The sequence below is a fragment of the Glycine max genome, chromosome 15 (assembly GCF_000004515.6).
Source record: "Glycine max cultivar Williams 82 chromosome 15, Glycine_max_v4.0, whole genome shotgun sequence".
Lineage (NCBI taxonomy): Eukaryota > Viridiplantae > Streptophyta > Magnoliopsida > Fabales > Fabaceae > Glycine > Glycine max.
Window position 1 is genome coordinate 48,765,153 of NC_038251.2, and position 26,431 is coordinate 48,791,583.

At 36.3% G+C, this 26,431-nt stretch overlaps 1 protein-coding gene across 1 annotated transcript; it reads right to left on the minus strand.

Annotated features, from left to right (window-relative positions):
- Positions 1-23,235, minus strand: GLYII-10 (putative hydroxyacylglutathione hydrolase; the record flags this gene model as incomplete). The annotated part of the gene is given in 11 exon segments (XM_014767780.3): positions 1-89; positions 7,724-7,732; positions 12,601-12,625; positions 15,289-15,342; positions 15,412-15,471; positions 15,605-15,646; positions 17,699-17,706; positions 20,686-20,812; positions 21,710-21,815; positions 22,090-22,220; positions 23,077-23,235. Coding segments are annotated over 11 exon segments (810 nt in total), but the record flags the coding sequence as incomplete, so codon positions are not given.
- Positions 23,236-26,431: the final 3,196 nt, after the last annotated feature.

Genomic DNA, 26,431 nt, shown 5'->3' on the forward strand with positions numbered 1-26,431 from the left:
TTATGAAGCCTCAGCTTGCTTTAGATTGGATTGGATTCCGCAAACCATATTAGCTGGGACAGCTATGTCAATCATTTTAGGATATGAATCTGTTGCACAAACCAAATCTTCCATTAGCAATTGTCTTTATATAACATCTTATTTTTCGTGAATTAAATTAAAAAAAATTCATTTAAAATAAATTGAGTTAAAAAAAAATGATAAAATTTTTGTAATTAAATAAATAAGGAAAAATAATTTTATTAATTAAAATAATAGTTTGAGAAAAAAATATTTTATTTGTTCATTTGATAGAAAATAAAATAAATTTTTTTTTATAAAATAATAAAAATAAATAAATAGCCAACTTTGGGATTGGTCACAGTATAAAAGATCTTTTGGAAGCACATACTCCTCCGGGGGGTAGATTGGGGCGTGGACATAAGGGTTTTTATGACACAATCAATAATTCAATTCATTTTCAATTAGGTCGTGCTCAAGCCTCTTTAGGGGTTATTACTTTCTTGGTAGCTCAACACATGTACTCTTTACCCGCTTATGCATTTATAGCGCAAGACTTTACTACTCAAGCTGCATTATATACTCATCATCAATATATAGCGGGCTTCATTATGATAGGGGCTTTTGCTCATGGAGCTATATTTTTTATTAGAGATTATATTGTACAAAGATTTAGAATAATTAATAATAGATCATTCTATTTTAATTAATTCTATGTTTACTTTTTATTAATCGAACCCCTTCTTTACAAAAAAGATAAAATAAAAACCAACAAATAAGAAACATTAGTTCATTTTTTTTAACTAATTTAGTATTTTTTATTACAATAAACAATATCTATGTTTGGAAAATTTTAGAAAAAGGATTATAATATTCAATGTTTTACTTGAAATAGTAAAAAATGGGAATTAAGATAGATAAAATATATGGCTAATTAAAGATAAATATATTTTCATAAAAATGTCTTTCACATCGAATTCTATAACAATCAAAAGCTATACTAATTATATGGCAGTTCCAAAAAAGCACACTTCTATATCAAAAAAAAGGATTCGGAACACTATATGAAAAAAGAAGGGATATTTTACAACATTGAAAGCTTTTTCATTAGCGCAATCTATTTTTACGGGGAATTCAAAAAGCTTTTTTTGTAATAATAAGTTGAAAGTACCCTAGTTATAAATAGAGACGTGTTGATGCAATCCTCCCTAGGAAGGGACCAATCACTAGAACCATGAGCAAGAGGCTCCAAGAAGATTGGGCTAGAGCTGCTGAAGAAGGCCCTAGGGTTCTCATGAACCTTATGGTAGATTTTTGAGCCCATGGGCCAAGGTTGGGTCCAATTATCTTTGTACATATTAGACTAGGATGTCATTATATTTGGTCCTTGTATTTAGGGCTCCATATTGTAGGTAGGGTACCCTAGAAATATAGGATTTTTCAGCCCTTGTATTTTAGGGCACCTAGACTAGTTTTTGTATTAGGGGTAGTTTTGTAATTTCACATGCACTAAGTGGATATTTGATGTGTGTGGTTAGAAATAAATTTAATTGAATTGGTAGAAGCCCAATCCAATTAAAATTTAGAGGGGGAGGTGAGCATTTGCTTACTACACCCCATTGCCACATCATATAGTCACACTTTGTGCATGTCCTTCATGCTTTTCATGTCTCATGACACCTAAGCACACTTAGTGGAGAATCTTGGAATTGATCTTGGATTAGTGGGCTGAACCATAACTAAAATTCACTAATCATAATTAGTGAAATTTTGGCTCCAAAGTTTGGCTCCACAAATTCAATTTCAAATTCAAGTGAAATTTGAATTTCCCTCAAATTTTGTGTGACACTTAGGCTATAAATAGAGGTCATGTGTGTGCATTTTTTTGAACTTTGATCATTTGAATATTAACTTCAGATTTCAGAGCTCTTTTAGAGCACAAAATTTCGTGCTCTTCTCTCCCTCTCCCTTCATTCATCTCCTTCTTCCTCCAAGCTCTTATCCATGGCCTCCTATGGTGGTGAGCTTCTTCTAGACTCATCTTCTCCTTGAAGTGGCGTCTCCTTTCTCTCTTCCTTCTCCATTCCGCTGCCATTCATCTTCCAAGAAGCAAAGGAATCCATTGATGAAGAAGATCCTAGGCCTACAAGCTCCAATGGAGCTTACATCATGTGGTATCAAGAGCATCTTCATCTAGGTGATGTTTTTTTTCTTCCTCTATCTTTTTGTTCGGTGAATTCTCTTTAATTCCTTGTTCTTCATATTATTCTCCATGTATATCCTCCATTGTCTTGTGGTTTGGTGCTGTTTAGAGTAGATTCAAAAAAAAAATAAACCGATTAAATCTTAGATCTACACTTGTTCTTGCATTTCTATGGTTAAAATTTTGTAGATATACTCTTGAATCATGTTTTTGTGTTGATTTTAGGTTCTATCATTTTTCATTCATAATATTCTTGTGCTAAACCTTAGATCTAAATTTTCTTCCAAAATATTGATTAGAAAAAAAAACACAAAAATCTAAGTGTAAATCACTTAATCCATGTTGTCTTAGAGTCATGTTTAGTCATAGTAATTGTCACATTATGTTCTAAGTTTGTGTTGAATTTTTATTTTGTTGATTGAATTCTAGATACATTTGTTCATGTATTCTTGTCATTCTTAGCCTATCTTTTGAATTTTGAGTCTAATTCATGCATGTTATTTAGTTCATAACATGTTCTAAATCAATTCCTAGAAGTAGTCTTGTTGTTGAACTCTTTTTTTTTTTTGTTTTCTAAGTTTCCTACATGATGCCTATGATGAAGTTGAGTTGTGGTGCTGAGTTGTGGCTAGATTTGTGAATCAAAATAAGTCTTAAGTTCTCTTGAATTGTGTTATTCAATATAATTGAGCATAAGCAAACACAAATTGTAACTATCCAAGCCTTAAGCAACATAAACACTACTCTTGATTTCTAGGTTGAAATCGTTGGTGCTGGCAGCTTGAACATACGAACTTGTATAAATTACTGGGAATTGGTCACTACGTTTTTTGAGCTGAAAGTTTTACTGAATTTTCTAGACATCTGGACCAAAATTATAAAAAAAGAACCAAGCGATTTGGATTAAAGTAAAAAATAAGAAAAATCGCACAAGTTGGCAGACAAATCAGTGTCCAGGAAAAAAAAAGTGAAAGGAAAGTGTGCTTGTTGTTTTGGCTCAAAATTTGTTCTATAATTGGTGCCTATTTTATATCAATCCTAGTTCTGAAATTTAAATTGAAAATTATTGTGAAAACAAGTGCCAAAATTATAGGTTTCTTGAGTCTTTTTTTTTTAGTTTTTCTACTCTACTCTAGAGCCATTCTAGGTTTCTCTTTGAGTCCTAGCTTGCTTTTTTGTGCTTTTCATTGCTTTAATTGTTGAATAATCCTTGAAAATTTGTCTTGTTAAAACTCTATTGGTTTAGCTTTCATTTCATTTTTTTTTGTCTTTGGTTATTGCTTGTCTCTTTGTTTCCTTGGTTGTGAGTTGCCATATAGGAAATTGGAAAGCAGGATTGGTGCCATATCTTGAAGAATTTGAGTCAAGAAGAAAGGGGCCAACCACCTTAAGAGCTATTGGACTAAGAAGCACTCCAAATTGAGTGAAACACTAAAGAGAGAATAACCACCACAATTGAGGACTTTTTTTTCTTTGTAATTTTGTAATTGGCAATTTGCTTTGCTTTCAAATTTTGTAACAAAAAGGCCTTTCATTGGAAGTAAGTTGGGAGTCTCCGCTAGGTCACCCTACTTCCATTTGTGTGTAATAATTTTAGGCAATTTTCCCTTAGGATAGTGAGTGTTTTGTTGGGAACCTTAAATGAGGTCATCCAAACACTCTTAGGATCCGCCTAGTTTGCATTTCTTGCACTTTAATTTCTTGCTTACTTTCATAGCTTATTTCTTTTACCCTCCATTGTCAAACCGCCTAGATAGCTTGCCTTTTACCAATTAGTTTTTACCTTATCTTTCACACCTCTTTTAGTGTTTATTTTGGCTAGTTTCAACCATAGTTTCTTTTACCTTTTGTTTTCAAACTCCCAACAAGAAAGAACCATAACTTAGGAACCAACATGAGTCTTCATTCTTCATCTAGTGTTAATGGTGAGGGTTCTACTCCTAAGGACCCCTTGTATAAGATATTAGATGAGTTGAGATCCCTTAAGTTGTGGAAAGAAAAACAAGAGAGAAAAGAAAAAGGTAAAAAAAAGAGTGGAAGAAATAAGTCAAGATGAAAGAGAGAAAATAAGAGAGGAAGAAAGAAGAAAAATAATGAAAGAAATGAAAAGAGAAAAACATGCCTCCTATAGTAGTCATGACTCTTGCAAGAGTTTAAGTGAAGAACTTAGCGACTATTATAGAGGGCGTCATAGTTCACATACTAAACATCACTCCCAAAGAAGAGAAAAGGATAGAAGGCCTCAAGAGGTTAACATTAGCCTCCCATATTTCCACGGAAAAGATAATGTTGAGGCCTACTTAGATTGGGAAATGAAGGTTGAACAACTCTTTGTTTGCCATCATATTAGCGAAGAGAGAAAAGTTCCATTGGCTACCCTTAGCTTTCAAGGGTATGCCCTCTATTGGTGGACTTCCCTTGTTAAAGAACGAAGGATACATGGGGATCCTCCAGTAGAGAATTGGAATGATCTTAAGAGTGCCCTTAGGAAGAGGCACATTCCCTCCTACTATGAAAGGGAGCTTATGGACAAGCTCCAAAGGCTTAGACAAGGGAGTATGAGTGTTGAAGAATATAGACAACAAATGGAACTACTCCTTTTAAGAGCTGGACTTAGGGAGGAGGAAAGAACAAGCATAGCTAGGTTCCTTAGTGGGCTTAATATGAAAGTGAGGGACAAGGTTGAACTCCTTCCATATAGGGACCTAGATGAGCTAGTCCAACTTTGTATAAGAGTGGAGCAACAACTTAAAAGAAAGCCTTCTTCAAAATCTTATGGTTCTCACTCTTATCCAAGGAAGGACCAAGCCCATGGAACTTTAGGGGCTGCACCTTCAAAACCCAAGGAAGATAAGGGTAAGACCATAGAGAAATACACCCCTAAGACTAGTTCCCAAGAAAGGACTAGCAACATTAAATGCTTCAAATGTCTTGGGAGAGGTCACATTGCCTCTCAATGCCCCACAAAGAAAACCATGATCATGAGGGGTCAAGACATTTATAGTAGTCAAGAGGAGACTACTTCTTGCCCTTCCTCTAGTGGAAGTGAAGATGAAGTAAGGGGTGAAGAGTCTAGTGAGGAAGTCTACCCCCATGAAGAAGGTGACCTCTTAATGGTTAGAAGGCTCCTTGGAGGTCAATCTTGTGATCTATCTCAATCCCAAAGAGAGAACATCTTTCATACAAGATGCAAAATTTTAGATAAAACTTGTTCTCTCATTGTGGATAGTGGATCTTGTTGCAATTTTTGTAGCACAAGATTAGTTTCCAAGTTGAACCTCACTATCATTCCCCACCCAAAACCTTACAAACTTCAATGGCTCAATGAGCAAGGGGAAATGATAGTTAACCAACAAGTGAAGGTACCTTTCTCCATTGGGACATATAAGGATGAAGTTAATTGTGATATAGTTCCCATGGAGGTAGGACATATTCTTTTAGGAAGGCCGTGGCAATTTGATAGGAAGATCATTTATAATGGCCTAACTAATGAGATTACCCTCACCCATCTTGGCACTAAATTTGTGTTGCATCCTCAAACACCTTCACAGGTGGCCAAAGATCAACTAACTATGAAAGATAAGAGGGATGAGGAAGAAAAATTAGAAAAACAAAAGAAAAAGAAGGATAGTAAGGCCTTGTCTTCAAAGGCCAGGGGGAAGGAAAAAGAGGGAAAGGATTCCTCCAAGAAGATTGTTAAGAAGGAAAATCATTTTGCAACAAAAGGTGATATTAAAAGAGCACTCCTTCTTAAACAATCTTTCTACCTTCTCCTATCAAGGGAAACATCCCTTAGCACTGCCACAATTCCTACATTTGAGACCTTACCCCCAAAGGTCCAAGAACTCTTACATGAATTTGGTGATATATTTCCCAAAGAGATACCCCCTGGGCTACCTCCTTTAAGGGGAATAGAACACCAAATAGATTTAGTCCCAGGAGCAAGCCTTCCTAATAGGCCAGCCTATAGGACTAACCCTCAGGAGACTAAGGAGATAGAGTGTCAGGTTAAAGAATTGTTGGAGAAGGGCTGGGTCCAAGAGAGCCTAAGCCCATGTGTTGTGCCAGTGTTGTTGGTGCCCAAAAAGGATGGTACGTGGAGAATGTGTACATATTGCAGGGCCATCAACAACATCACTGTAAAGTATAGGCACCCCATTCCTAGACTTGATGATTTGCTTGATGAGTTGCATGGTGCCAATATCTTTTCAAAAATTGATCTTAAAAGTGGTTATCACCAAGTCAGGATGAAAAAGGGTGATGAGTGGAAAACTGCTTTCAAGACCAAGTTTGGTTTGTATGAATGGCTAGTGATGCCTTTTGGGCTCACTAATGCACCAAGCACCTTTATGAGGCTTATGCATCATGTCTTAAGGGATTTCATAGGTAGATTTGTAGTTGTTTATTTTGATGATATTTTAGTGTATAGTAGGAGCCTAGATGATCACTTAGGACATCTCAAACAAGTTCTTTCAGTCCTTAGGAAAAACACCCTCTATGCAAATATAGAGAAGTGTACCTTTTGTGTAGATAATATAGTTTTCTTAGGTTTTGTAGTTGGTAGAAATAGGGTCCAAGTGGACCCTGAGAAAATCAAGGCCATCCAAGAATGGCCCACCCCAAAAAGTGTGGGAGATATTAGGAGCTTCCATGGGTTAGCAAGCTTCTATAGAAGGTTCGTTCCTAATTTCTCTACAATTGCATCACCTCTCAATGAGCTGGTGAAGAAGAATGTGGCATTTACCTGGGGTGAAAAACAAGAGCATGCCTTTGCTTTGCTCAAAGAAAAGCTTACTAAGGCACCCGTTCTAGCTCTTCCTGACTTTTCTAAAACTTTTGAGCTAGAATGTGATGCCTCTAGAGTGGGAGTTGGAGCTGTATTGTTACAAGGTGGGCACCCTATTGCTTATTTTAGTGAAAAACTTCATAGTGCCACCCTCAACTACCCCACCTATGATAAAAAGCTTTATGCCTTAATAAGAGCCCTCCAAACTTGGGAACATTACCTTGTTTCCTAGGAATTTGTCATTCATAGTGATCATCAATCACTTAAGTACATTAGAGGGCAAAGCAAGTTAAACAAGAGGCATGCAAAATGGGTAGAGTACCTAGAGCAATTTCCATATGTTATCAAATACAAAAAGGGAAAAACAAATGTGGTAGCTGATGCCCTCTCTAGGAGACACACATTGTTTTGATCCCTAGGAGCTCAAATTTTAGGATTTGATAATATTAGGGACTTGTATGCTTTAGATGAACATTTCTCTCCCATTTATGAGAGTTGTGGGAAAAAGGCCCAAGATGGATTCTATTTGGCTGAGGGGTATTTGTTCAAAGAGGGAAAGCTTTGCATACCCCAAGGATCCATTAGGCAATTACTTGTGAAAGAGAGCCATGAGGGTGGGCTCATGGGCCACTTTGAGATAGACAAGACCCTTGTCTTACTCAAAGAAAAGTTTTATTGGCCCCATATGAAGAAAGATGTCCATAAGCATTGCACTAGGTGTGTGGCTTGTTTACAAGCCAAGTCTAGGGTGATGCCTCATGGGCTATACACACCCTTACCCATCCCATCTGCACCTTGGGTAGACATTAGTATGTACTATGTCCTTGGGCTTCCTAGAACCCAAAGAGGTGTAGACTCTATCTTTGTGGTGGTGGATAGGTTTAGCAAGATGGCACACTTTATACCATGCCACAAGGTGGATGATGCTTCCCACATCTCAAAACTCTTTTTCAAGGAAGTTGTGAGACTCCATGGTTTGCCTAGGACCATTGTGTCAGATAGAGATGCTAAGTTCCTTAGCCACTTCTGGAAAACCTTATGGGCTAAGCTAGGAACTAAACTTCTTTTCTCTACCACTTGTCATCCACAAACTGATGGGCAAACAGAGGTAGTGAATAGGTCTTTATCCACCCTTTTAAGGGCTCTTCTGAAAGGTAACCATAAGTCTTGGGATGAGTATCTTCCTCATGTAGAATTTGCCTACAACAGGGGGGTTCATAGAACCACCAAGCAGTCCCCTTTTGAGGTTGTCTATGGGTTCAATCCCCTAACACCGTTAGACCTCATTCCCCTCCCACTGGACACTTCTTTTATACATAAAGAATGGGAATCTAGGTCAGAATTTGTAAAGAAGTTGCATGAGAGGGTTAAGAACCAAATAGAGAACCAAACAAAGGTGTATTCAATTAAAGGCAATAGAGGAAGAAAAGAGCTAGTTCTTAATGAGGGTGATTGGGTTTGGCTCCATCTTAGGAAGGATATATTCCCTACTAAAAGGAAATCCAAGCTTAGCCCTAGAGGGGATGGACCTTTTCAGGTTTTGGAGAGGATCAATAACAATGCCTATAGGTTGGACCTCCCAGAAGAGTATGGAGTCAGCACCACTTTTAACATTTCTGATTTAACTCCTTTTGCAGGTGGAGCTGATATTGAGGAGGAGGAACTAACAGATTTGAGGTCAAATCCTCTTCAAGGGGAAGGGGATGATGCAATCCTCCCTAGGAAGGGACCAATCACTAGAACCATGAGCAAGAGGCTCCAAGAAGATTGGGCTAGAGTTGCTGAAGAAGGCCCTAGGGTTCTCATGAACCTTAGGGTAGATTTCTGAGCCCATGGGCCAAGGTTGGGTCCAATTATCTTTGTACATATTAGACTAGGATGTCATTATATTTGGTCCTTGTATTTAGGGCTCCATATTGTAGGTAGGGTACCCTAGAAATATAGGATTTTTCAGCCCTTGTATTTTAGGGCACCTAGACTAGTTTTTGTATTAGGGGTAGTTTTGTAATTTCACATGCACTAAGTGGATATTTGATGTGTGTGGTTGGAAATAAATTTAATTGAATTGGTAGAAGCCCAATCCAATTAAATTTTAGAGGGGGAGGTGAGCATTTGCTTACTACACCCCATTGCCACATCATATAGTCACACTTTGTGCATGTCCTTCATGCTTTTCATGCCTCATGACACCTAAGCACACTTAGTGGAGAATCTTGGAATTGATCTTGGATTAGTGGGCTGAACCATAACTAAAATTCACTAATCATAATTAGTGAAATTTTGGCTCCAAAGTTTGGCTCCAGAAATTCAATTTTAAATTCAAGTGAAATTTGAATTTCCCTCAAATTTTGTGTGACACTTAGGCTATAAATAGAGGTCATGTGTGTGCATTTTTTTGAACTTTGATCATTTGAATATTAACTTCAGATTTCAGAGCTCTTTTAGAGCACAAAATTTCGTGCTCTTCTCTCCCTCTCCCTTTATTCATCTCCTTCTTCCTCCAAGCTCTTATCCATGGCCTCCTATAGTGGTGAGCTTCTTCTAGACTCATCTTTTCCTTGAAGTGGCGTCTCCTTTCTCTCTTCCTTCTCCATTCCGCTGCCATTCATCTTCCAAGAAGCAAAGGAATCCATTGATGAAGAAGATCTTAGGCCTACAAGCTCCAATGGAGCTTACATCACGTGTTAGGTGAGTTTTCACACTGACTATGCCTGTTTTTATTCTCATTTTCGTTTTTTTCCTCTCCTCCTTCCAAAATCTTCTCTTTTTCCCGCATATAATCAAATCTATCTCAGAAAAATGGCGATCTCGGACTCATTCGCCGTTGGATTGTCGTGAAATTAAGCATCAGGTTTGCAACTCAATTTTGAGCCTTCTCACCGTTGGAAATTGCGAAAAGATGTTGGAGATGATAGAAATACCCTTCGCATTGTAACTTTTTCTTTCTCGCAGAAACTCAGAATTGTTTCGGTAAAACTACAATCCCGAACTCGTTAACCGTTGGATTGTAGTGAAATTTTGATATGTGGTTCGCGATTTAATTCTAGACACCTTCACTGTTGGGATTTACAAAAGAATGCATGTGAACGGAGAAAAATGCATCGCACCTAGGACCATGGAATGAAGGCTTCAATCCCTTCTCCTTCTCTCTAACGTTTGGGAACCCTAACAAAACAACCGGAGGAGGAGCTCTAGAGAGTGCCAAAAACGTCATAATTGATAATGGAGAACGCTTAAGTGACTACATCGAGGTAAGGGATGAATTATTCACAATTGGGGATTAGTGAGAACATGTGTAGGGATCCTTAGAGTATCAATTGGAATGAGTTTTTGGGTGTTTCCATAATTTTTTATTTTATCCTTATAATTATAACTGAGAATTATATATGTTTGATGAACCAGTTGATGTCCCAATGAGAAATTACTGTGAAATTGATGTGTTCTTGTGTTGAGTGTGAATCCTTAAAAAAATTGAGTTCTTTTTATTAACGTGAATTATATTCTGAAAATAATATTATTCAATGACTTATTTTATACACATTATTATCTTGTTCTAATTTTTTCCACAACGATGATCAACATGTTATGTGTATATATTTATTGTAATACTAAAATAATAAATTAAAAAAAGTTGTAAGGTTAATGCCTAGTGGTAATTTCTTCTGATGTAATATTAAATTAATTGTTATAAAAACATTTTTGATTAAAAATAATGTAGCTTGATTCACTATATATATATATATATATATATATATATATATATATATATATATATATGTTTTGTGTCATGCAAATATAATTACTGTGTGATGCGTATGAGTTATGAGGTGTAATAAATTATTATAATGACATTATAATATTATTATGGGGATTGAGTAGTACAAAGTGTAATGTGTCAATTTGTGAGATACATGTAAACATGAGATGATTGATTGTGACATTATGAGATGTTAAATTGTGGGCATGATATTGGTTGTGAATAAGTGTGTGTGTGTTTGACACTTATGTAACAATAATTATGTTGTGAGCTGTGAATTATACAATAACTCGACCAGTGTTGATATTGAGAAAATGTTTATGCACAGTGTTAAAGAGAAAGTGTAGGTTTCCTATTTAGGAACTAGAGTTAAATTGTAGCGCAATGTGTTGAACGTGTTTAAAACACGAGTGTGAGATCGCGAGTATTGTATAATTCATGAGCAGTGTCTATAAATTGTGGAATAACATGTTGCTTCGAGATTATAATATTGTTATTGAGATTGGAGTATAAGTGCAAAGTTGAATATGTGTTAATATGTGATATACATGTAAACATGTGATGGTGGATTGTGACATTATGAAATGTGAAATTGTGAACAAGTTTTAGTTATGAATAAGTGTGTGGTTAACACTTGATGTGACATTACTTGTGTTGTGAGCTGTGAATTATACAACGACCAATGTTATCTTGAGAAAAGTGTTGATGTGCAGTGTTAAAGAAAAAGTGTAGGTTTCCTATTTAGGAACCAGTGTTAAAGAGAAAGTGTATGTTTCCTATTTAGGAACCAGTGTTAAATTGTAGCGTAATGTGTTAAACGTGTTTAAAACATGAGTGTGAGGTCATGGATATTGTATAATTTATGAGCAGTGTCTGCATGCAAAAAATTATTTTAGGGGTTGGACCTGAATCAGGAGGGAGAGGCCCTAACGGGCTCTTCGGAGTGTATGCCTTGGGGGTAAATACACTCGGTTTGAATGCTCCTTTAAGCCTGTGTTGATCCCACATGGTTGGAGCATTCTCGCAAAACAGCGTGACTCTGACTGGCCTTCCTATGATTTTACTTAGTGAGAGTAACCTGACATACCTATGTTGTGGTGTGTCTTGTTATGTACTCTTAAGCGCCGCAGGGTGATTTTTCACTGACATGATACCACATTGTATATAGGCTTGAGTCTTAGCATATAACTGTTGCATACACTTGCTAATTGTTTATTATGAAATTGATGTGTTATTATGTCTTGATTGGAGTGTGTAATTCATGTGTAATGTGATTAATGATTGAAAAATGAATTTTAAATGACAAAGTGGTGGAATTACATGAGTTATGTTTAAGTAAGTTGTATCTCATTTATATGATATGTATATCTAGTTATCTTATTTCTCTATTAGTTGGGAATATGATAACTCACTCTATGCGTGTTGTATGTGTTTGGATCCTGTGATGATCTTAAACTTTGTGTTCGAGGGAGCATATGATTAGGTGAATTGCTCTAAGGAACCTTGTGCTGAAGGACGTCAGGACACAATGCTCTGATAGGATGTGACATTGAGGTATAAGTTTTTATATTAATTGTATGAAGTCTTAAGCGGCCTTCTTTGAGCCGAAATCACTTTATTATTTATTTGGACAAGTTTGAATATGATGTAAAAGAAAGTGAATGTGAGCCTTTTATCCTGTTGAAAGGATTTTATTTAGATATGTTTTAAAAACTTTTAATTAATTATGATTTTTTCCTTTTATTAATATATATATATATATATATATGGGGTAGAGGGTGTCACACTTTGCAACAATGCATATAAAAACAAATAAATTTGACTAAGCTTTTATAGAATTTTGCTAGCACTTACTTGCCATGATGTTCTTGAAAGTTTCCTGGAAAAGAAGGGACCAACATTTTCAATTGTGAGATACTACACGAGTAGGGGCTAACCAGAAGTAGAATAAAAAATGTAACTTGCACACACATGTTAAAATTTCTTTTAGCTACATGTTATATATCCAAATTTTCTCCTCATGATTAAAAGGACTACTTCTAAAAATCTCATTGCAGGAATAAAAGAAAAGGAAAATGGTGCTTGCTTCGGTGCCGTCAATACTTGACGGGTTTGGTGTCGTCCCAGTATTTTTTTATTTTTTGAATATTTTAAAAATTAAAAAGCTTGTTATGTAAAATTAAAATAGTAAACCTATTTTGACAAATAAAAACCTTATCCACCTATCTAATACCATGAGAATGCAATTTGCAAAATTAAGTAGCACGGAATGAGTTGATTAGAATTGATCGAGACGGCTTCAATAATCAATCTGTGAAAGAGATCAAGGACGATTATATGACATACAATTTTTTCATCAAAAAGAGTACTCAACAAAACTCTATCTTCCTACAACCACATTTGCCTTCTATAGAACCTGCACATATGCTTTAAATTACAAAAAATAAAAATAACAAATGAGAATGCCCAATTCCACAAAGTGTGGACCACAGAGAAGAAGAACCTAAAACCTTGCAAGCCATTGGCAGTAGTACCCATGACTCAACCTTCAATGAATCTGTGCTTTTAATTGGACTTCAATTTATTACTATGTGCATCTTTTCCAGCGCCTAAGACAGAGGAGCAGGAATGAGCAATGTTACCATTCTCACAACGATCACCGACACCCTTACTCTTCCTCCTCTTGCTACATTCTCACGTAAAAAATTAAGAAACAGCAACAAAATAGCACCATTGAGCACGGAATTGAAGACCCACGCGCCAATCCCGTTACACCCACCTGTCAAAAAATGCGACAAGAGTAACGTCACGTGGCAAACCAAGTTGCACCCAAGCAGCGCAATCTGGCAGTTGAGCACGAGTGAAAGGTGTTAGAAAATTAAAATAAAATAAATAACAAGAGATTGCAAAGCCTTGAATTAAATAGTAAAATAATAGTAGTAAAATAAATTTAATTGATAGAATATGAATCAATAGTGTATTATATCATACAATAAGCACAAAGAAAAAATAAAGTAGGAAAGAAAATAATTAGTCTGGGTTGAAATGCGCAAACGTTATCCTTAGACAGAAAATACCTCATGGTAGGAAAATTTGATTGTACTCATCTTTCAAGATACGACAACTCGTTAGTTTTGATCGTATATAACGAAAGGATCTTCGAACCTTCTGAACACCAATGCTCTTCTCTCAAAAATAAGTTTTTACAAGAGAAAGAAAGAAAAAAATTTAGGGAGAAAGAAATCAAATTGTTGGTGTGCGTACGTATTTTCTAGCGAGGGAGAAGGAGATCTACATAGGCATAGACCCCTTTTGCAACAATAACAAAAATAAGACGGTTGGAAACCAAACATACCAAATTGCATTGACCCTTAAAACAACATTATAGAAAGATAAAAAAAAATCTAATTTTAAGTAACAGATTCTAAATTAAATATTTTATTTTATAAAATAGAATTAATATAAGTAATATATATTTATAAATTTTAAATTATAAAACATTTACTAACAAAAGTCATGCACCATGCGCCGCGACTGTCGTCCAGCCTGTAATCCAACATAACGGAGAACACAAGCGTGGTGAAGAGGATCGTGAGAACTTGGAATGATTGCGAGAACTTCAACCACAGAAAAGACATGAATGCGGAAATGGCATGGTAAAAGAGCTGAAAGAAAACGAGCTTACGACGTCGTAGGACGACGAAGACGGTGTGCAACATGTGAAGGAAACGCGACAGGTAGAAAACGTAGGACCAGAAGAAAAACGTCGTAGGATCAGAGGGACGGGTACCAAGAGGGAAACATAGAAGCCACTAGAGCGGTCTTGGGGCGCCGCTAGAGCCGTCATGTCTCTTTGATTTTGGCGGCAGTCGAGACCAAGACGAGATCGGTAGTGAAGGTGGCAGCAGAGAGGGAGAAAAGGTGGTGACGAAGAATGCATGAGCAACGAGATTGGATGAAATGCAAATTAGTTTTAAATTTTGCAAATTAATTTAGGATCATTTTGTAAACATGTTAATTTTTTAAATCATATTTAATAAAATATTAAAATTAAAAAATTAGTACACATGACATTATATTATTGGTTTGTTCATGAAGGTATTGAAAACCCTTCAACTAAAGGCGGCACGGTAGAATTTACCAAGGAAAAAAATGCCTTCACATTTCATTAGCATATTTGACCAAATAGCATCTCCTAGCAGATAGTTGAATGAAGGATAAACAAGCATGTAATACTATGCCCATCATTCTCTTAATAATGTTGAGGAATTGTCAATTGGATATGACCTACAAATATACTATATACAAATTTGCTCATGATAGGACTGAGTTTATCTATTCAGATGTGATCTTTTCTCAATTACATTTGGCAAGAGCTTAGACATTACTGACTATGGCAGCAACTATGATGTAAATTGGTTTGTTTTATGCATTCTAAATGATAATCACATGTATAATCTTCCATTAGGATATCCAAAAGAGTCTTTTTCTCATAATTAACCACTTTAATTTCATATAAATATGGATATTATCCAACATTACCTCATCCTTTGTTATGCGTGGGTTGTTTTGCAGCTCCTCTCCAACAGAGCTCACCTAAAATCAGTAATTTCTATAAGCAACTCGCAACAAATTTAGCAAGAAAAAGCTTAAGGGTGTCCTTACCGTGAATCCTTTGTAGTCATGAGCTGGATAGATTAGCGTACTCTTCGACAGTGTTAAAATCTATTTCCGAAGAAGATGAGAGTGATTTAGTATTAATACCCAAATTTAATAAACCAGAAACATCTTATCTCTTTTACTTCTTGGCCTACTTTTCTAAGTTTAACATAATACACAATCACTGTCAAGGTCATGCCTATGAATGGATTGATTTATAAAGCTGCTCTGAACTCCCACCCTGCATAATAATTAATGGAATTAGCCAATTAGGCACCAATGAATAAATTTGAGATGATATTGGAAATAACTGGTAAGACCAAAACCTAAGCCTAATGTCATTCAATAAAATTGATGTAACATCATTTTTCAGATACAACTTTTGTTGGAAAATTAATTTATGGCAAACCGGAAAAATTACTGACTGAGTCGCGGACAATGTCGCTTTCTTTAAGACGTTTCGTGGCACTGCCAAAACTTGTGCAAGCAGATTATCAACCACGAAGTCCCTAGGATAAAATAGTCCAGATCACTGTATAAGATTTCCACTGCACTGAGGGAACCTTTCTAGAATTACACCCTCTTGTATGACTTGAAAAGTCACTCTAAAGCCACCCGAAAATATGACTTGAAAAATCACTCTTATAGCCAACCGAAAATATGACTTAAAAAGTCACTATTATAGCCAACCAAAATTTTAGAGTGACAGAAAGAAAGAGGGAGAAGTTTTTCGGAAATGCATCGGCTGAAATATGGGAGGGAGAAAGAAAAGTTGAGGAAATGCTTCTCAACTGGGACAAGAAAAAAATGAAGAAAGGGGCTCTCTATATATAGGGAGTGAAACACTATTCAAGTGTTTATCCTGAGCGATGTGGGACTTGAAGCCTTTTTTTTTCTCTTTTTTTTTTCAAACTTTCACCCATTTTCTCCTATGTTCTAACAATCCCCTACTTGAAATTTGAAAAGAATATTTTCGAGGATTTCATAAAATTGTGCATAAACAAAGGTGTCATACAACTTGAACCTTTGCATAGTGTGTAAGATTCAAATTTTACTAAAGTGACTCGAAGTCTTGAACTCTATCTCTGACATCAAACCACACACAACCTTTTCATATGTGTATTCTATAAAGCCCATGCGTTAAAGGTCATGCACGTCTATCCCGGTATAGTGAACGCTCTAGAAATTTTTGCCCAAAATTTCATATGAAGCGGCCCCCACTTCAACATTCACATAGGTGAGTCTATCAAGAGTACTCATGTAGGCTAGGTACTCCACTCAACATAGAGTATAGATCTCATTAAGAATTACGAATTTTTTCCATAACTCATCCTCTTGTTACTTCAGGAATCATGCTGCTTTCACTTATAACAGCATGTTCATCTCATATCACTTCATAACTTGTTATTACCCATTGAACCTAGTTCTTGGGATCTCCAGTCATTTAGGTCGGGTTACCACCATGAATGATCATCGCAATAAGGGCAATAGTCCCATTCTTTTAGAAATGTTTTGGACTTTCTCTCTAGCTAATCCTTTCGTCAAAGGATCTGCTAAATTATCATTAGTGCGTACGTGATCCACTCTAACAGCTCCTGTTGAGAGTAATTCTCTAACAGTGTTGTGCTTACGACGTATCTATCATTTCTTACCATTGTAATAACGGTTCTCAATTTTTGCAATAGCCGCGGTACTATCGCAATGGATCAACACAGCTGGTATCGATCTTTCCCATAAAGGAATATCTGCAAGTAAGCTTCTCAGCCAACTTGCTTCCTCACTAGCAATTGCTAGTGCTATCATCTTAGATTCCATAGTGGACTGAGCTAAGATAGTCTGTTTCTTTGACTTCCACGAAACAGCCCCACCAGCTATGGTAAATATATAGCCGTTGGTTGCTTTAGAATCATCTGAAAGAGTGTTCCAATCTACATCGTTGTATCCTTCAAGTACAACGGGAAACCTTTTATAATGCAATCCAACGTTTATGGTTCTTTTAAGGTACCTCATTACCCTTTCGATAGCGTGCCAATGCTCCTTACTAGGTCTACTGGTAAACCTGCATAATAATCCCACAACATAGGTTATGTCGGGTCTAGTACAATCAGTGGCATACCTAAGGCTACCAATGATACTTGCGTACTCAGTTTGTCGTATACCTTCACCAGTGTTCTTAAACAGTTTTACACTTCGATCATATGGTGTACTAACAGGTTTACAGTCAAAGTTGTCATATTTCTTTAAGATCTTCTCAATGTAGTAAGATTAATCCAGAGAAATTCCCTCTTTTGACCTGGTAATCTTAATACCAAGGATTACACTTGCTTCTCCGAGGTCTTTCATATCAAAGTTGTTACACAACAATGATTTCACATCGCTCACTACATGAATATTTGAACCAAATATGAGAAGGTCATCGACATATAGACATATGATAGTGCAAATATTATTTACAGATTTGTAGTAAATACATTTGTCACTTTCATTCACCTTAAATCCATTTGAGACTATTAAGTTATCAAACTTTTCATGCCACTGCTTAGGTGCTTGTTTTAAACCATACAAAGATTTATCTAACTTGCTGACTTTATCTTCTTGTCCATGAATCACAAACCCTTCAGGTTGTTCCATATAGATTTCCTCTTCCAATTCACCATTTAAAAAAGCAGTTTTAACATCCATTTGGTGTACCACTAGACTGTGAATAGTAGCAAGAGATATTAGCACCCGAATAGATGTTATTCTAGTGACTGGTGAAAATGTGTCGAAAAAATCCACATTCTCTCTTTGCGTAAAACCCTTGGCTACAAGGCGAGCCTTGTATTTATCCACAGTACCATCAGGTTTTAGTTTTTTTTTCAAGATCCATTTACAACCAATTGGTTTGCAACCAGGAGGCAAGTCTACTAAATGCCAGGTCTTGTTAGATTCTAAAGAATCCATCTCATCATTAATGGCTTCTTGCCACAAGTCAGCATCCAAAAAGGACAAAGCTTCTTGGAGGTTTGATGGATCCTCCTCTAATGTATAGGCCATATAATGGGGCCCATAGTCTTTAGCAATTCTTGCTCTCTTACCTCTTCGAGGCTCTATTTTTGGTTGTGGTTGTGCAAGATTTTCACTACTAATAGCAAGAAGGTGACTAGATGAAGTACCCCTACTATTCCTTAATTTAAAAGAAAATTTATTTTCATAAAAATCAGCATCATTTGACTCTATGATCACTTTTGCATTTAGGTCATAAAACCTATACGCTTTGCTATTAATAGCATAGCCAATGAACACACATTCATAGGCTCTACTTGCGAGTTTAACCCTCTTGGGGTCTGGGATCCTTACATAGGCCAGACATCCCCAAGTTCTCAAATAGGACAAATTTGGTTGTCTTTTCTTTAATATCTCATAGGGAGATTTCTTGCTTTTTGATTTGGGGATTCTATTTAGCACATAATAAACAGTTAATAAAATTTCGCCCCACCAAAAAGATGTTACACTAGAACTCAACATAGTAGCTACAACTAATTCTATAAAAGTTTTGTTCTTTCTTTCAGCTTTACCATTCATTTCAGGTGAATATGGAGCAGTCGTTTCATGTATGATTCCATGCAAATTTTAAAACTCATTAAACAAACTGGAATCATACTCTGTGCCTCTATCACTTCGAAGTTTCTTAATTTTCTTATTGAATTGATTTTCAATTTCTGTTACATATAACTTAAACATGTCAAGCGCTTCACTTTTATTTTTCATAAGATATACATATGTATAATCAGAGCAGTCATCAATAAAAGTGATAAAATATCGTTTTCCATTTCTGGTCAAAGTAAATAAATCTGCACCTATGGTCTGAGTAAACCCAACCTTGTTTAAAAGAAAACCAGAAACCAGATTCTTTCTCATCTCTAGAGTATGCATCACATTTTTTAGGATCAAAGTCTTTTTGCAGAGGTAAACTTCAGTTCAACATCTCCAGTTCCAGCAACAGTAGTAGTGTGGGAATCACCCAGCAGTACCTTCTTATTTTCAACATTCGTGTATGTTTTAAACATAGCACGATCATAGCAGACATGGCGGGAGGCGCCAGTGTCTACCCACCATCCATCTGATCCTCCAATCATATTGATCTCAGTTATCACAGCTATGTATGATTCTTGAGCAATTTTCTGTATCTCATGGGATTGAGACTCTACTGATCTATCATCAATCATTTGATACTTGAGGTAGTGGCTAATAGCATACTTTTTAGTCCCAGCTTCCTCAGTATCATACTTCTTTTCCAGAGCCAGCCAAACTAATTTGGCAGACTTATATGGGCTATAATAATCATAGAGATCATTAACTAACCCATTCAGAATGAAATTCTTGCATAGGTAATCATTTTCATTCCAGAGAGCTAATTCCATAGTCATTTTATCCTTCACTTCCTTCTCAGCATCTCCATGTATCACTGGAATATCAGTGTTCAAAACATAGACAACTTTCCTCATAGTTAAAGAAAACATCATCTTTTGTTTCCAATGTTTAAAATGATACCCTTCAAACTTAAAAGGTTTGTTGAGGTCATTGCGGTTCGAGCTAGTAATATCTACGGTAGCCGTAGCATAATCAAAAACGTCTTAAAATTGTTGGAAAATTAATTTATGGCAAATCGAAAAAATTACTGGCTGAGTCGTGGACAATGTCGCTTTCTTTAAGACGTTTCGTGGCACTGCCAAAACTTGTGCAAGCAGACTATCAACCACGAAGTCCCCAGGATAAAACAACCCAGATCACTGTATAAGATTCCCACTACATTGAGGGAACCTTTCTAGAATTACACCCTCTTGTATGACTTGAAAAGTCACTCTAAAGCCACCTGAAAATATGACTTGAAAAGTCACTCTTATAGCCAACCAAAAATATTACTTGAAAAGTCACTCTTATAACCAACCGAAAATATGACTTGAAAAGTCACTATTATAGCTAACCAAAATTTTAGAGTGACAGAAAGAAAGAGGGAAAAGTTTGCCGGAAATGCATCGACTGAAATATGGGAGGGAGAAAGAAAAGTTGAGGAAATTCTTTTCAACTGGGACAAGAAAAAATGAAGAAAGGGGCTCTCTATATATAGGGAGTGAAACACTATTCAAGTGTTTATCCTGAGCGATGTGGGACTTGAAGCCTTTTTTTTCTCCTTTTTTTTTTCAAACTTTCACCCATTTTCTCCTTTGTTCTAACAACTTTGAACACTATTGAGAAGCATTACCAAAGAAAATGGGAAAACAGTATATATTTGAAAACCTGTCCTTCCACATCCGCGTATTAATAGGGTATCTCCAGTGAATGCCATCCTAGGTTGAGGTTGATCAGGTGCATCTCCGGTAACATAGGTAACACAACCTTTGGTATGACCAGGAGTTGCACGAACCTACAACATTAAACACAATAATATATATTACAGAAGTAAAATAATACAAAGTAGATGATACAATAAACCATTTAATGAGCCCTCCACACCCACACAACAAAAAATAAGATCCATTTAACAAATAAATGTAAAGAGAAAACATCCTTGATAATTGAAACAGAGGAACCCTAAATAAGGGAGTACTCGTTCTTAGCCTGGATCACAATATCCCAAGTATATGAGGAGTCAAGGACCATTTTAAAAAATACATGTCTGTATTTCCTCTATGGCAAAAATAATATGAAATCATCCTCAAGTGGCCTCTTATTTCTCAGCACAAGATTATTGGCATAACTAGCCAGCTTTTAACATTGGCACAATTTAGTTTAAGATTAAGCTGCAACTATAGACATATCAATGATCTATCCATCAACTTGACTAATCAGAGTTCTTATTAGAAATACCAGTAGTAATGTCTTAAAATAATGTTGGAATGCTAGAAGCTGCATCTAATTATATTTTAGAGTTTGTTATACTCGGCATTCATTTATCAAACAATACAAAGAAATAGACAGTTCAAGCAGCATATATAGAACACTCCATTTCATTACGAAACAATTCCAGTGAAAAAGCAATTTATAACACTTATTAAACATATTGCAGTTAAGGAATGAGTTTATCAAATCAGAAATTATCTGTAACTGAAGATAGCACTATCTTTCTTTTGATTGTTGAATTCTTAGGACTTTTATCTGTTAGCCAAGAATGTGTTTCTAATCTTATCTATCTTCCCATGTAACAATATTTTGTTACATGTTACTGGAGTTTTGTATATATCTCTTCATATCAGAAGCAATAAACAACAATTCAGCTTTTCCACTTTTCTATCTACTACTAGGCAAGCAGCTGCAGAATTACCTCTAGAAAAAGATCACCAATATGGACCTTATCACCTGGCTCCACATAAAGATCTACCGTTGCACCACTTGCTTTTGAAATAACAGATTTTACAGAAGGAACTTTGCTCTGTACAGAATAAGTAGATAACAAAAGCACACCAAGTTACCACCGAGCAAAGTAATCACAAATATTGGAAAAGCCTCTCTAAAATAAACTGAAGGGCGTATCTATCTATCCTTAAATCATTTACAGGGTCAACATCACAATCCACAACCTACTTCACATTAAATGGAGTAGGGTACACCATTTCTCAACCACATTAGAGAAAACATTTCCACAAACATTCAAAAACTGAAAGAACCAAGGATAAGAAGGAAGTAACAATTCAGCAAGTGTACCCCTTGATAAGGCCAGTCCCAGTGACATGATCCGCATGCACATGTGTATTCATCGTATACACAATCTTCAACCCCAGTTGCTCAATAAGCGACAAGTCCCTATCTACTGTCCTATCAACTGGGTCAATCAACTGAAATTTCAACAACAAAAAATCATTAATCACCAAAATAACAAAAGAGAAAACAGCCTTATGCACTGATCAATGAAAGAATTTTTACACTATCATGCAATCAAAACTCGTCACTTATGATAAGTTTGTTAACTTGATAACTTCAATAAAAAAAACTTAAAAATCATACCAAATGTGATTTCTAATGAGCTAACAATTGAAAAAACTTTTATACTGGTGTGTGACTCAAAATCACTAAAGGCACAAGTGGGAAGGTTTCAAGAGGAGCTATCATAACTAAATTAAGTTATTATAACTAAATTGGTCTTGGCACCAAAGCATAGCTAGAGTGTATATATACTCTTGATCATGTAATGCAGAGAGAGTTTTTTTTAGAGGTTGAAAAACAGAGTTTTCTTGTAGAAAAAATAGAGTTCAATAGAGAAAGAGAGCTAGGAGATTGAGAGAGGTTTTGGAATAGAGAAACCAAGAGAGATCAAAGCTAGCTGCTGCTTGTATTGAACATGTAATGTTTCATGATCAATGTGATGATGATGAGCTGCATTTCCCGTGGATGTAGGCACATTGCCGAACCACGTAAACTCATGTTGTAGATTCTTGCTTGTTGCTTTGTTGTGTTTTTCTTTTCTTTGATCTTGTGCAGGTTCTACAGCATAAAGAGGTAGAAGAGCCAATAATATGTATATAGAAATTAAACTCAATGGAAAAACCCATCATCCAATCCACTAAAAGCCTCCCACCCACACACACGCAAAAAACCCCATAAACATCCAATCCCGCACTTTCAAAAATTCAATTTCTATTTCCTTTCACACAACTTTCCCCCGCAAAAATAGGAAAATCCGTAGAATCTTACTAGTGTTGGTTTTTCTGGGTGCGAGGCATCAGCGAGAAGGTATGTGTAGGTGGAAGACTTCTTCTCAAAAAGCTGGTGGAACAAGAGCTTGGAGGAGGAGGAGGAAAAGGAAGTGGTGGAGAAAGAACACATTTGTGATCTGAGCCTGGTGGGGTTGTGTAATGTGCGCAGGAAGAAATAGTGAGTTGGATAAGGAGGGAAGGTTAGTTAATCAGAAAAGCCATGTCGAGCATGACCTGCAAGTGGGGGACCGAAGGCAAAGTGTGATGCAAAGGAGAGAGAATGTTTTATTGAAGAATTTTGTGCCATGAGCTCATTATGCGTGTGGTATATCCCTATGAAATATCTTTTCTGTCGTCTCTGACCCTCTCTGATTCACCTTTTTGTTCTTCATGATGCACGTTCTACAAATGTTATGGTTGTTAGTGAACCCATTGATCATTGTTGTTTAATTTCTGTTTCATTATTGTTTTATTACTGAGTTCCATTTTTCCATTTTCATTTGGAGTTGTACTTGAACTTGTTCATCATTCCTTTAATTTCACTGTTGTTCATTGTTCTTAATTTCTGTGAGAACATTACTATTTCATTGGTGCTTTCATTGACACCATGGCAAAAAACACGCGTTTGAAAGATTTGCAAGCTGAAGTTCGTGGTCAAGCTGACGATATCAAGAAATTGATGGAGCTCCTGGATCTTCGTGATCTGGAACCACGAGATCATACGAAACAAGTGCAAATGGACGCTCAAGCTCGTATGGATTAGATCCAACAATTGTTAGATTTTCTGTTATAATCTCAATCGCAGCCTCCGTTCAACAGTGGTTCACCGGGAAACAATTCAACATGCGGGGTAACTCCACTTCGTAGTGTGATTCATGTCAGAGACATTTCCCTGGGTTTTCCTCATTTTGATGGTCATTCTTCAGTGCTAGAATGGATTTTTAAGGCTAAGAATTTTTTTGATTATCACCATACACCTGATGCTAATAGAGTGGATATTGCTGCAATACACTTTGAGAAAGAAGTCGTACCGTGGTTCCAAATGTTGCAACGCCTCTCTGCAATTAAGACTTGGGCAGAATTGACAACGGTGTTGAAATCACAGTTTGGTCCATCTCCCTTCGATTGTTCGATGGTGGAGCTTTTCAAATTACAACAAATCGGTACAGTCTCTGATTATTATTTGAAATTCATGTCACTTGCAAATAGATCTTCGGGTTTATCGGATGATGCTTTGTTGAATTGCTTTCTGAGTGGTCTTCATGCTTAAATACGTAGAGATATAGTTTCCCTGTCACCAACTTCCTTGTTGAAGGCAATTGCGTTGGCCAAATTGTATGAGAATAGATACTTTCCTATTACTAAGCCAGACACTGCACCTATTTGATGTTATTCTCCCATATCTTCATCTTCTACAATCGTTTCACAAAATTTACCTAAGTCATTGCCCAGATCCTCACTTCCTCCATTACTTCCTACTCCCAATACTCCACAATTGAAAGATACTAAAGTTCAGAAAATGAGTCCGGCTGAAATGCAAATTCGTAGAGAGAATGGATTATGCTATTTTTGTGACGAAAAATTTACGTTCAATCATCGGTGTCCTAACTGACAGTTTTTGTTTTTGCAACTTGATAAGACTTTTATGGAGGATGAGAACCCAAAATTTGACATTGGACAATAGTTCATTGAGGAGGAAACTGTTGTGGATGATCACCACTTGTCACTTAATGCATTAAAAGGAGGTACAGGTGTGGTTACAATTCGATTTTTGGCATTTATTGACAAATTATCAGTCATAGTGTTGATAGATAGTGATAGTTCTGACAATTTTTTGCAACCTTGCATTGCTAAGTTTTTTAAGCTTCCTATTAAGCCAGCTCCCTCTTTTAAGGTGATGGTAGGTAATGATAATTACATGGCAGTTGAAGGTCTGGTGCAGAATTTGATTATTCAGGCACAAGGCAATGTGTTTCAATTATAGTATATCTTCTCCCTATTTTCGGAGCTGATCTTATTTTGGGTGCTAATTGGTTGAAGACCATTGGCCTCATATGGCTGATTATGCCTCATTGAATCTGAGATTTTTACATGGGAATTAATTTATTACGTTACAAGGTGAAGTGGATCATGTTCTAGTACAAGCTCATTTACATTACATTCATCGTATGGTTAACACCCATTCTATTGTTGAAGTATATACAATGAAGATGGTGGATCCTACTACTCAAGTCCATTACCAGAGCTGCCAGATGATGACATGGAACCCGAATTGCCTCTACGATTGCGTAATTATGCTTTGTGTTCGCTACCCCAACTTCATTGCTGCCCCACCGCACTCAGGATCATTATATTCCATTAATTGAAGGCTGAGGCCCTGTCAAAGTGAAGTCATATCATTATCCCCATAGCCAAAAAGAGGAAATGGAGAAGTTAGTGGCCAATATGCTTAAATAGGGGATTATTCAACCAAGCAAGAGTCCTTTTTCCTCTCCCATAATCCTTGTGAAGAAGAAGGATGGTTCTTGGCGTGTATGTACTGATTATCAAGCTCTTAACGCCATTACGATAAAGGATAGTTTTGCAATACCCACCATGGATGAATTGTTCGATGAGTTATTTGGTACTTTCCTTTTTCTCAAAGCTGGATTTGCGTTCCAGTTATCATCAAGTTCTGTTAGCACCTGAGGACAAACACAAAATCGCTTTTCGCACACATCATGGCCATTTCGAGTAGTTAGTCATGCCCTTTGGACTAACTAACACACCAGCTACGTTTGAAGGTTTGATGAATGATATCTTTAAGAACGTCTTACAAAAGTTTGTTCTCGTCTTTTTCGATGATATCCTCATATATAGTTCTTCATAGAATGATCATCTATACCATTTGGAGGTAGTCTTGAAAATACTTCAGCAACATCAATTGTATGCATGTTTTTCTAAATGCTCATTTGGAGTAACAGAAATTGAGTATTTAGGCCATACACTGTCAGGTCAAGGAGTGGCTATGGATACAACAAAGCTGGACGCTATTCGAACTTGGCCATTGCCAACAAATTTAAAGCAATTGCACGGGTTCCTTGGATTATTGGGGTATTATTATCGTTTTGTGAAGAGTTATGTGCAACTGGCAGTACCTTTGACTAATTTACTAAAACAAGATTCATTTAAATGGACTACCGCAACTACAACAACCTTCTCTAATTTAAAAGAGGCACTTATGATAGCACATGTCTCGGCTATTCCTAATTTTTTAGAACCATTTATTCTGGAAATAGATGCATCTGGTTCTGGTACTGTAGCAGTGTTAAGTCAAGGGAATCACCCTATTGCATACTTTTCGAAGATGCTAT